The 12,847-nt window shown below is 37.1% G+C and overlaps 1 protein-coding gene across 5 annotated transcripts in view; it reads left to right on the top strand.

Moving 5' to 3' along the window:
- Nucleotides 1-12,847, top strand: part of baz (par-3 family cell polarity regulator) — a 503,422-nt gene that overhangs the window by 423,693 nt on the left and 66,882 nt on the right. For all 5 annotated transcript variants that reach the window (XM_090412006.1, XM_090412010.1, XM_090412009.1 and 2 more), the window contains one exon: nucleotides 4,916-4,999. In XM_090412006.1, coding sequence (XP_090268132.1) covers nucleotides 4,916-4,999 — 84 coding nt within the window. The remainder of the gene's footprint in view (nucleotides 1-4,915; nucleotides 5,000-12,847) is intronic.

The following is a 12,847-nucleotide window of genomic DNA, read 5'->3' as shown; positions in this document are numbered from 1 at the left end:
GGTGGGAAGCCAAAATAATTGCTGTGCCCAAACCAGGTAAAGATCCAAATAATGTCAAAAATCTATGACCGCTCTCTAAATTTCTCCACTCATCGAAAGAGCACTCCCGATTGAACAAGCTGGCTTCAGGCCGGGAAGAAGTTGCTGTGACTAGGTCCTGGCCCTGACAACGCAGATTGAAGCAGGCTTCCAGAAGAAACTTAAATCGGGAGTCACCTTCATCGACCTAACATCAGCTTATGACACAGTCTGGATCAGGGGCCTCCTCCTAAAGGTAAGCAATATCATAAGTTTCAAAACAACTTTGCAGCTTTTTGAATCCATTCTCTCCAACAGAAAGATATGAATTTATATTGATGGAATAAAGAACAGGTCCAGATTCCTTCACAATGGTCTTCCACAGGGCTCTGTGTTATCCCCTACATGTCTGACTTACCATATACCAGCTCAAGCAAATATATATATGGCGATGATCTCGCTATTCTACACCAGTCTATCTCCTTTGCCAACCTGGAAGCAACCTTGAACACAGACCTGAACATCCTGGAGGTGTACTTCAAGCAGTGGTACCTGAAGCCAAATCCAACAAAAACTGTGTCCATAGCATTCCACCTGAACAGCGCAGAGGCAAATCGACACCTCAGTCTCTCTTTCTGTGCCAAAATGGTAGGACAGAAGCCTAACCGGTAAAAGGCACATCACCAACCTGTCCAACAAAGTTAAAATGAGAAATAATATCATCTCATCGCTTGCTGGGACAACTTGGGGTTGTGGTGCTGATGTCTTAAGGTCGTCTGCGCTAGCCATCGCACTTTCTGCAGCAGATTACTGTGACTCTGTCTAGGAAAGGAGTGTGCATATTAACATTATAGACACCCAGCTAAGCTCTACCATGTACACAATCAGTGGGACGCTGAGAAGCATCCCTCTCCCCTGGCTGCATGTTCTATCTAACATTGCTCCACCACATACAGGGTGTTCGGGATAAATTTGACAGTTTCGTAAGGAAAAAGAAAATCTTCTTTGTATCTATTAAATTTAATGAATTGACAAAAAAACATTACAGGCAGAGTTAATTACAATACTATCAACAAGATTTACTCAAAATAACCACCATTAGCATCGATCACAGCTTCAATTCTGCTTCGGAACCTCGAACAAGCTGATGCTACAGTCTCCCTGGGAAGGGCCGCAAAAACTGTTTTAATTTTATCCATTAACTGGGCTTTTGTATTACTGGAAGTGCGATTGGTGTCTTTTTCAACTGCGCACCATACAAAATAATCCATGGGGTTAAGGTCTGGGGAGTTTGGAGGCCAAACATTTGGACTGGTGAAGTCGTAGAAATTTTCAGACAACCATTTTTGACTTTTCCCAGAGGTGTGGCAAGGGGCCGAATCCTGCTGCCATACATACGGCCTACCATTGGCTACCCTTGTTATCCAGGGCTTGACTACAGTTAGCAACTCCACGAACAAAGCCCGAATTCCAATGCCAGGGTTCTTCAACACCTGTTCCTGCAGATTTGCGAGGAATTCTGCTGTACGAACGCAATCAGATCGTCTGCTAGGGATCTTTCTTCTTGCTACATCCTCGTAGTCACCATTGCAAGTCTCTAGTTCATGCCTGATTGTTTTTACTGTATTCAGGGAGCATTGGGCAGCAGTCGTAATATCCTTATTTTGATGGCGGGCACGAATCATCATGATACAAGTTATTCTCTTCCATGATTCAGGTGGGTTCCAGCTATCCATCCTTTCTGACATCTTGTATATGAATGAAGAAGGGTCCAAACTTTTAAATGAAGAGAAGTGTGTGTTAATACATGTAACTTACGGAAAAATATAATTAATTATAAATATGTCAAATTTATCCCGAACACCCTGTATATGGAGAAGACAAGCCTTGATTAAAGTATTTAATAAAGTAATGAGCAACCCGCTCCTACTCCTGCACCAAACTCTCATAAATCCACCTAGTACTCCTAAAATCAGAAATCCTTTCTGGTCCATGGAGGAACTCTCTTCATCTGCCTTAAAATCAACACCTGACATGTGGAGAGACCACTGGTCCAACAATCTTCCAACAAATGGCTTCCTTGTTGAAGATCCCTGTGCTCCACAGCCTGGTTTTGCCCTTTCTAGGAAGATTTGGTTATCTATCAACAGGATCAGAACTAACTAGGGAAAACGTGGGTACCTACTGCATAAATGGAGACTATCAGACCACCCTTATTGTGGACCCCAGGGCCCAGACGATCACTCATATTGTGAATGACTGCCCAAGGTGCCAATTTCATGGTGGCGGCTTCCAGGACATCCACGAGGTGACTGACCAGAACTGTGGTGGGAAGAAGGCTTTCTGGTCTGGCAATTGACCTGTAGCTGCTTTTGCCATAAGAATAAATAAATAAAGTATGAATTACTATCCAGGAAAGGTTTACAAATAAACCTTTCCTGGGTAGGACAACATAAAAAAAAAAAAATTGCCACAAAGACAACATCCTTCATTGATGGATCTTGCCAAAATGCTTTCAGAAGGAAGAATGAAGTACAGTTCAACCCCAACTTCCAAAATGTAATGGTCTTCCCCAATATATTAAAGCTTCCTACAATTAATTGTGATAAAATTGTTATTAAATTTTGTCAGTAAAAATTTATTTTATTTATGTATATATTCTCATAATTTTGGTATGTTGCTCATCCATATTAAGTTTTGACGGTTTCTTTCATCAATAAAACATATGCATATTAACAAAATAATATTATATAGAAATAGTGGGTATTAAAGATTCAACATTATTCAACAAGAATACAGTCCTTGGCATTGGAGTTGCCTTAGCTTGCACTACTAAAAGAACATGATCTTAAGCCTGGCATCCATATATTCATCTTTTATTAGTGCATTTGATAAAGGTTTCACATATCTGACAGCTGTTTCAAACTGGTTGGTTCTCTTCAGAGATCAGGCAGAATTCTTAAGAGAGCAAAAACTCTCATTCAGTGCTAAAGAAATCCAATGTCAGAGAAATGTAATTTTTGTAAGTGAACTCTCAGTCAGTGCATAAAAGTAATTAATAAAGAAAGAGCCATATGGCTTCATTTTGACGATATAAATTACATAGAAATAGTGGACATTATTTCTTTTGAAATAATGTTGGATCTTTAATATCCACTATTTCTATATAATTTATGTTGCTGAAATTGAAACCAGTGGCTCTTTCCTTATTAATTACAAAATAATATATATATATATATATATATACTTATATTTATTTATATAAGTGGAATCTGGTTTGATATGAAAACAGTGAAAAACTTTTCCTTTACTTGAAAAGTCACTTCATTGTAGCCATTATACACATAGTGGCCACTGAGTTGGTGTTGGATTGCATCTACATCTATAACATACCAGGTGTTCACCAGACAGTTCTTGAACTGGCTCAGGTTTGACAGAAGAGGACTTTGCTCCAGATCTGTTTTAACATGTCCCATACATTCTCAATGGGATTCAGATCTGGGCTTTGTGGTGGAAGTTGTTGTCATACTTGCTGAATCACTGCTGAACTTCTTGCATGATAGACAGTAGTATTGTCCATGAAACTATCATCACCTGCTGGATAAAAAAGTCAACATTGCGGTATGAACTTGATTGGCAACAATGTTCAGTTATTCCTTGGAGGACTCGACCTTCCGGCAATATGAGGGGCTCACATCATCTCCAGAACCTTGAGTTGTGTTTACAGGACAAGTTAGGTTCATTGCTTCATAGGACTCCTGCCAAACTATGTATTACCCAGTATTGGCAGCTGAGCTAAGTCACAAAAGAATGTTTTTTGTTTACATCTTTCACATAATTTTTATGAGCTGCTCTCTTGATCTTCTCAATTTTAAAAAAAAATTTTCAGGAAAAAATCAGTAGGTTGTTAGATATTGGTTGTGATTAAAACTAAAGCTATGAAGCTAGTTGTCTCTTTTGTCTGAAGAAAAAACCTTTTACCTTCATATTGCTAAGACATATCTCTACTTAAGGTTAAAAGATGAACTTTTCTATATTAATATTTACACATCTATGACAAGATATTAATACCCATTACAAAAGCCATCTTAAGAGTAAATCACCATGTTAAATCCACAAAACTAACGAAAGCTTTTCATTTTTATCTGATTACCAAAATTTAAAACTGCACCCAAGAGAGAACAGAGTACCTGAGACAGCGAACAGTTGATGTCCTAATTTTGAAATACAGATATTCTTTTGAGAAAACAGATAGTGATAAACACCTAATAATAACTAAGTTACTATTAACCTTTAGGCATATGCACAGAGCTATCTATACTAATTATAGCTTACTTAAATCATGTTTCTTCTGCTTGTATAAAAGATAGACATCAGGTTTGGGCAAACTGGTATATAAGTGCTGTTTCGAATTTTTCTAGCCCTATTTTTTTTTTTTACTAGACGAACTATAAACAAAAAATTGCTATTAAAAATATTAATATCTGTATTAAAGTAATATCCTTTTCCCCCACTTGTGTTAGTTACTACTTTTAACTGTGGTACACATTCTTTATGATATTAAATTCAATTTAAAAAAAAAAAAAAAAATTTAAATAACTAATCGGGACAAGTCCAGGCAACTAGATTCTGTGTCAAATGCCTACTGATTTGTGACGGTATGTGTGTCATTTCTGCACGTGGATACTTTTTTGTAATTGTATCCCAGACGAGAATGGGGGAGGAAATATGGGGTGAAATGTTAACATACATTTTTGTCCAGGCCTGATATTCATATTGACTTTGCCATTTTCTTATTACTTTAACAATATAAACTAACACTGGGTATTATATTGCCATTGTTTGTAATAACTCTTAGTTGTAAATTGCTTCTAATGCTTTTTGCTTCTGGTTCCAGCCTCAGAAATACCCACTGCCTGTTCCACCTCATCCTTTGCATTATAACCGCATCCAAAATCATCAGAGGCGATCTCTGCCCAAGGTATAGTGAATTAACCTTGGGCATCACACTATTTGTTGTTTATATGCACTTCTGTATTTTAATATTTTTTTCTTTAATAGTGAATTATTTGAAATATATTGAATACTCATTCACTGACATAAATTCTTAGTTTAATTTTTCGCTATTTTAAATATTTCAGTTTATAACATATTTCTTGATTTTATATTAAACTACTTTATTTTTTGTTTTATGCTTTCTTTTAAATTGTATTTAGATATTTAAAAAATTTTTAATTATTAAAACTACACAATAATATTCATGTGCAAAGAAGTGTTAAACAAAACTATTTAAAATGTATTTTATTAAGTGGAAATTTGCAAATTATTCATTTATTACTAAATTGACTGATTAGCAAAAGGAGTTATTTTGTTAGTAATGGTGCATGTGTTTCACTGATATGCCTAAAAAAGATAGAGGCACATGTTATGAAAGGAATGTTATTCACCAACAGTAACAGTTTTTACGGGAAATGATTTAAAAATGGATTACTAAAATTAGAAAATTGGAAGAGTGATTTTATTCTTTTTTTAACAGTTGCTTCTTCTTTTTTTTTTTTTTTACTTGTTTTATTTTTATTTTCATGATCACATTTCCATTAGAAATGTATCATATCACATTCATAAAACTTGTATTGTCTTATTTATATAAAAGAAAACTCCATTTTAGATAAGAATTTTTTATCTAAAAACTTTAAAGACTACTTTCAAATTTCCAAGCATCACTATGACAAACTCACTCATTTTAACAAACTACTGAAGAGGCTCTACCAATGGCCAAGGCACAATGCTATGCTTAAAATTCACTATATCAAACCACCCATCATAAACATGTAGGATTCTAATACAGTGAACTCTGTATTATCTGAACTTCATTTAACTTAGTACTTTGTATAACGAAACAATTACAAATCTCAGAAGAGCCTAGTGTCATGTTTTGCCACTGGTGCAATGAGAGGCATACACAAATAAATCACAATATTGATTGTGATTTATTTGTGTATGCCTCTTTAAAGGCAAATTAATAATTGCATCTCTTCACTTTTTTTTCCTCACTTGATTTGTTTTTAATTTCCATCCTTAAATTAGGACTCCATTTGAACTATATTGCAGTAAGTTTAAAAACATATTCTTCACTCTACTCAGGAGTAAAGAATATGCCATTGCCACTCTGTTTGCCATGTGGTGTGACTTGTGGACATCTGGAGGCATGCATGTGTGTGTGTGTTGGGGGTGGGGGATCCTGGTAGTCTTGCACTACTTGGCCTCTGCTTCAGCATGATGGATAATCCTGGATATCCCAGCCAGGATTAATTGGCCAGCGTGCTTGCAAGGGTCAACTGTTTCAGTAAGTCTCCTATGCCATGGTCCAGGAACAGGACCCAGGTCTTGCTGTAGTGCTGGTATAGCATCCAAGGTAACCCTGCATTCCAAATGCATTTATTGCTTGCAAGATAGTAGGCATTCATGTGTGACTCCATGGCAGGTGGGGAGCTCTGCACTAAATAAAAATCCCCTGAGCATGAATTCTTTGTTCTCAAATTTTTCAAGAGCCCTCGCAAGGTTCCAACCAAGTACAGATATTGTATATGTATAATTTGATAACAAAGGTAAGAAAGAGATGTGACACCAGTATAAATGTACCAGGGTTTCTTTTCAACTATGCAATAGGTGGTGAAAAGCCAGTATGTAAAATGTCATCCTTCTTTATTCAGAAGGGTTTAGAAGGACTGAGAGGATCTCCTAAAACAGTTGAGAAACTACATTCTGATGATATTCTTGTGGAAACATTAATGGGTGGAATACCAATTATGGTACAACTCATAATAGACTAAATGCTTGTAGAGGAATGATATCACATTGAAATCTCCTTGATGAGGAGTATGTTCAAAATTGAGGAATGATAAGCTTGAGGCACATTCTGATACATAGGGATGGTCACCTGGTTTCGCCTGGGAACATCAACCTTACTTTGGATATGTCCATACTTCCAACATTTGTTGAAACAGGTTATCTCAACTGTCCTGTTAGGTTTTGTTGATTAATTTTGACAGTATATATATATATATATTAGAACACAGACTGATAAGTAAATAATTATTTATTGACTTATTGCTGATATTTTGCTGGTATTCTAACCAGCATCTTCAGAGCACAAAAAACAATTTGTCACAGTGCACGAGACAACAACAATCTGGTGTAACAATGGGACTAGTTAGAACAATTGTAGCTACAACACAAAGAGTGAAGTCCTAAATAGGCACCCTCTATGTTTTTAAAAAAAAAAAAAAAGGAGAGAGAGAAAGCTAGTTATGTCTTAAGATGACTGTCTCCCAAATCTTAGGCACATTTATGCTGCCATACTTGTTTAGGTTCAGAGTATGTTTCAAGGCTTCTGTTGATTCTAAGAACAATCTCTCTCTCTGGCTTGTAAAAGCTTCTGTGCAGCCCTTTGGCTTTTTTCCAGTTGATCCTGTGTGTAGGGATATCTAAAGCATGGTCTGCTAGACTCAACTTCCCATAGTGATAGTGCCGGATGTATTTTTTGTGTTCACTGAAGCAGATGTCCACAGTTCTTTCTGTCCAATCATAGTAAGCTTGATCACACGAACAGGGTACTTCGTAGACTCCTGGATGTGATAAGGGAGAGATGCAGTCCTTGTATGAACAGATGAGAGTAGCCAGTTTGACATACGGTCTAAATGTGGTGTGTAGTTGATGTTTATTGAATACTCTGGATATCTTTTCCAATGTGCCTTTAATATGGGATGGTGACTGTTTTGTTGTAGTTCTCCGTGGTGGACAGTGGGGGGTATTTCTGGGGAGCATTTGGTATTTTGTCTATTTTATGGGAATTATAGCCATTGGCTAAGAGGGTTTGGCATAAGTGAGCGAGTTCAGCATAAAAGCATTGTCATTGGAACAAATTGCTCTCGCTCTGTGGGTTAGCGTTTTAGGATACCATACTGTTGGGATGGGTGACGGTGCGATTGTCTGTGTAAATATCTCCCTATATGCATGGGTTTTCTATAAACTGAGAATGATAAGGAACCATCTAGGAAGCATAGACAGTTATTAGCTTTCAGTTCCATTGTAAAATGAATTTTTGGGTGTTGGCTATTTAAATGCACTAAGAATGTATCCAGTGTGTCTGGGCCATGTGGTCAAATAGCAAGCACATTGTCAACATAACGTAGCCATAGTGTTGGTTTGAGAGTGGCTTTATTGATAGGTAGCTTTTCCAGGTGTTCTATGTAGAAGTTGTTTAAGGGGGAGAAAGGGGAAGCCCACAGCTGTCCCATCTAATTGTTTGTATATTTCCCTTTCCATGTAAAATAAACTGCATGTATTGTGAATTTAAATAGCTCAGATATATCAGGGAAAGTGTGACTTTAGCAGATCAAGGGTTTCAATTAGCGGTGCATTTGTGATTAGTGGGGTGATATCGAAACTCACCATTATGAAAACCATACCTTTTTTAAGGTATGGTTTTCAAAAATACCTTTTAGGTGGGCAGAATTTTTGACAAAGGAGGAAGAATTGTATGTGAGAGTCACCAATAGCTTAGCTAAATGTCTAGCCAGTTTGTATGTGGGACTGTTTATACTATCCACAATAGGGCTTAAGGGTGTACCTTGTGAATTTTTGCCCCATATATCCTGGGTGTTTTAACATGGAACGGCTTAAGCTTGTTTACTGTTTCTTTAGGCCATGAAGTGACGTTTTTAAGTAATTTACGCACTTTATTCTTTTGTGAGTTGGTGGGATCTTGATCTATAACAAACTTAAACCATATCACGTTAAAACACCCAGGATATATGGAGCACCAAAAATTCACAAACAAGGTGCACTCTTATGCCTTATTGTAGTTAGAAGATTTGTTTGTAGTTTACTGTATCCAAAATAAATATTATAGTTTAATGTTTAGCTATGCTTAAAATGCATAAGTTAGAAAGGCTTAAGACTGAAAATGTGAGTTTTTTTCAGCTTTCAAGCAAAGCACTGTGAAAATAGCATGCAATTGGTGGCAGTTTCCCTTACGTAATAACTAGAACAGAACTGGAAATGTTATGTGCACTGGAGCATATGTGAGTGAAAAGAATGTGTTAACTGATAAACAGCTGGAGAGGGCTGTTGACTAAATGAGAAATTACAGATATGCAGTGATGTGGAAGAGTTTTTGGAACAAGCAAGAAAAAAGTTCCATGAGTAGCAGTCTTTCAGAAAGAAACATCTTTTGAAAGTGATTATTATTATTATATTGGCACCTCCATGGAGTGCAAAGACTCACTGCTGGAGACCCAATCTATCCACACAATCATACCTTTCCTTGGACCCATTAACAGACAAAGCACTCAGCTGACTCTGGCAACCCCCTTCACTCATTCATAACTCTCCAAACAAAAAATCTAGTCCTCACACCCCTATTAACTGCACCTTTATTCAACTTCCAGGGATAACCCCTTGTTCTCAACCCTCTAGCTCAGTGCTGAAACATTCCCCCTGTACCTATCCTATAAAATTCTTTAAGCAACTTAAATGTTTCTATCATATCCCCTCTTTTACTCCTATCAACCAACTTCTGCAATCCACATACCTTCAATCTATCCTCATAGGAGGCATTAAACAGGCCACTCACCTCTGAATCCTCTCCACCACCTCCTCATCCCCAAGAAACCCAGGGGACCAGACTCGAACACAGTAATCCAGATTGTGGGCATATCAAGGCCTTATAAAGAGGAATAACAATTTCCTTATCACTACTTGTTAATGTGTTCTTCATAGCTAGGTAATCTTGTCGGTTACCTAAGCAATATGGCCTGTAAACTTCAACTCTCTGTCTACCACATCTCTAAATCTCTAGCTTTATCTGTTTCTTGAAGTACAGTGCCATCAATGTGATACATGGCTTGTAATCTGTTTATCCCAAAATGCATAACTTTACATTTCTGTACATTAAACTGACACCCATTAACTTTTGCCCATACTGATAGCCTATTTAAATCGTCCTGCAAGCTCACCACATTGCCTTGATTAACTATTACTCTACTTAATTTTGCATCATCAGCAAACAACTGAATATTTCCTTCCAGGTTATTTCCTATATCATTTATGTACAAATGAAACAGCAATGGTCCAAGCACTGAACCTTGTGACACACCACTCGTCACCTGTTTTCGTCTCAATTCTGCTCCTCTCTATAACCACTTTTTTGATATCTGTCCAGCAGCCACCCTCTTATCCACTTAACCAGTGTCATATCCACTCCCATTTGTTCTAATTTGCTCGAGTTCCATGTGGTATTCTGTCAAATGCAAAATCATCATGTAGCCATTTCCTTCATTCAACACTGCTGTTACTCTATTACAAAAAGTTAGTAAATTACTAAGCCATGACCGACTCTTCACAAAGCCAAGTTGACCCACACACAGTACCATATTTTTGTTGACCCATTCTTGAATTCTCTTTTTTTCCAATTTTTCTAGTAGTTTTACCACCACACCTGAGATACTGATTAGTCTATAATTTGCTACTGCAGTCTTAGAACCTCCCTTATGTAAAGGAATTATTTTGCTATCTTTCCACTCCCTTGGAACTCTACCAGAGCTGAGACTTAAATTAAAGAGCCTAGATGAAGGCATTGCCAGTTCCCTTGCACATTTTCACAGAACCCTAGCTGATATCCCATCTAATCCCATAGCCGTATTTACATTGAGATTCTGCAATATCCTAAAAACCTCCAATTCACCTACCTCTGTTCCTACATTAGTGTCTGTCACATAGGTTAAAGCAGTAACCTCAGTAGGATGATATACCCTTGCAAAATGGTCACTCAAGTAACTCAACTATTTTATCTGCTTGTCACCATCAGCACTTAAGGTTAATCTTCCATAGTCATTCTTCCTCTTACTTGCCACATAACGAAACTCTGGGATTTTCTTTGACCTGCTCAGCTGGATTCTTTATGTAATCTGATTTTGCCTTCCTTACAATGCTGGTCACCTTTCTTGCCCGAGTCTTGTACTGTTCATGAGTTTGCTTAGTCACCTTTCTCCTTATATACCATCCACAGCATTTTCTTCCTCTGTAGCCCATTCTTAATGATAGTACTCATCCATCTAATTCTTATCCGATTAACCTTTTACCCTAGGTATACAATTTAATACTGCTTCCTCTAGATGACCCGTTAACTATATCCCATGCACTACTAACATCCTTATCCTACAGTGTTTAATACAATGGTACAGATTTAAGCTTCTACCCTAAGCATGTCCTAATACCTGCCTTTCCACAACTACCCCTTCTTGATAGAATATTCCTCATATTTTACAGTCTCTGAAGTTAAGACTGCATGGTCACTTTCACCAATTGGAAGCAATGTGGTCACCTTGGTTATGGATAGCTCTTCTGATCCTATGACCAGGTTCAATACTCTCCCACCCCTAGTCCCCTCCATCATATGCTGCCTTAAGTAATTATCTTTCAGTAGGTGTATAAATTCTATTTCCTTCCTGCTATGTGATCTTTCGGTCTATATCTCCATAGTTAAAGTCCCCCATAATAATCACTCAACCTGTACTCATACTAATTTTCAATGCATGTCTGACAGATCATCCATGAAACTCCTTACCAACAACGACTGCATATTTTGCCTTACTGGCCTTAATCTCACACCAGATTGCTTCAAATGAACAGGCACCCTCCCACCTGTCTCCCATTCTTTTTGGTTGCAATTCATCTGCTATCATCAGCAGTCCCCCCCCCCCTCCCAAATTCTATCTTCCCTGAAAATACTAAACCTTTCACATTCATTCCCTGTAACAACATCATCTGCCGTTAACCAGGTCTCACTAATGCCTGTAACTTTTGGCAATGTCAATGCTAAAAACTCCTTTCTTTTGTTCCTGATACTTCTAGCATTAGTCTGCAGCATCCCTTTAGTCCCCCCCAACCCACTTTTACTTTCTGAATTTACTACCCTATTCAATATTTTTGCTTGATAGACCAGATTCCCCCCCCCCCCCCCGTTATTCTGAAACTCACTATTTAGTCGTTATTTTACAAAGGTAACTGGAATAACAGTTGTGGAAGAAATATAGAAACTTTGGAACTTGAGAAATTAAGTTTTCTCACAGAGGAAGAGAAATGTTTACAAAATATTAATGGTTCCATTAGTACAGTAATGATTTAATGGCCGTTTTGGAAAATAAATACAGCAAGTTAATTTTTAAGTGTTCGATCATTTTGCCTTGGAAATCCTTCGTATAGGAAGAGGAAAAACGTTGTGAATCTTGAAGAAAGTAGAAAGAAGCAACATTTGTGTGCGATTTTTGTAGAAGCTATTAAAGCAGGAACACTAGACAGTGTTCACATTTGAAGATTTTATTGTCAAGTGTGAACTTCTCATATCTCTTACTGTGAATGGAAAATCAACAATTTTGTAGATTTTCTTAAGGGAAAAGTGATTTTCCTCAAAGGAACCGTTTCTGCTTAAGAAATAAGGAACTATTTCAAGAGAGGTCCAGTTCAGTTAAGAAACATGTTGTTTATAGCTAGCATAATTTTGTTCCCAAATAAGATGTGATTTCTTTATTTCTCTTTTAAGATTTTAAGGGTACTGCGGCTCAATAATTTACTTAATTATTGAGGAAGTCAAGGTTGATTTTTGAGAATAAGTGTGAATTGTCATAGCAAAATACATACATTTAGGATCTTACTTGTGTGCTTAGATTTCAGTATAGAAATCTGATACCACTGGCAGCCATTTTTACAGTTGGCTCAATCGATGATATGAATTTAGTAATTAAACTTTTAGCAACTTTTACTATAT

The sequence above is a fragment of the Typopeltis vanoorti genome, chromosome 22, assembly GCF_054136105.1.
Source record: "Typopeltis vanoorti isolate ZY-2024b chromosome 22, IOZ_Tvanoo_1.0, whole genome shotgun sequence".
NCBI classification, from domain to species: domain Eukaryota; kingdom Metazoa; phylum Arthropoda; class Arachnida; order Uropygi; family Thelyphonidae; genus Typopeltis; species Typopeltis vanoorti.
The sequence above is the reverse complement of the archived record's forward strand: the minus strand, read 5'-3'. Positions and strand labels throughout refer to the sequence as shown.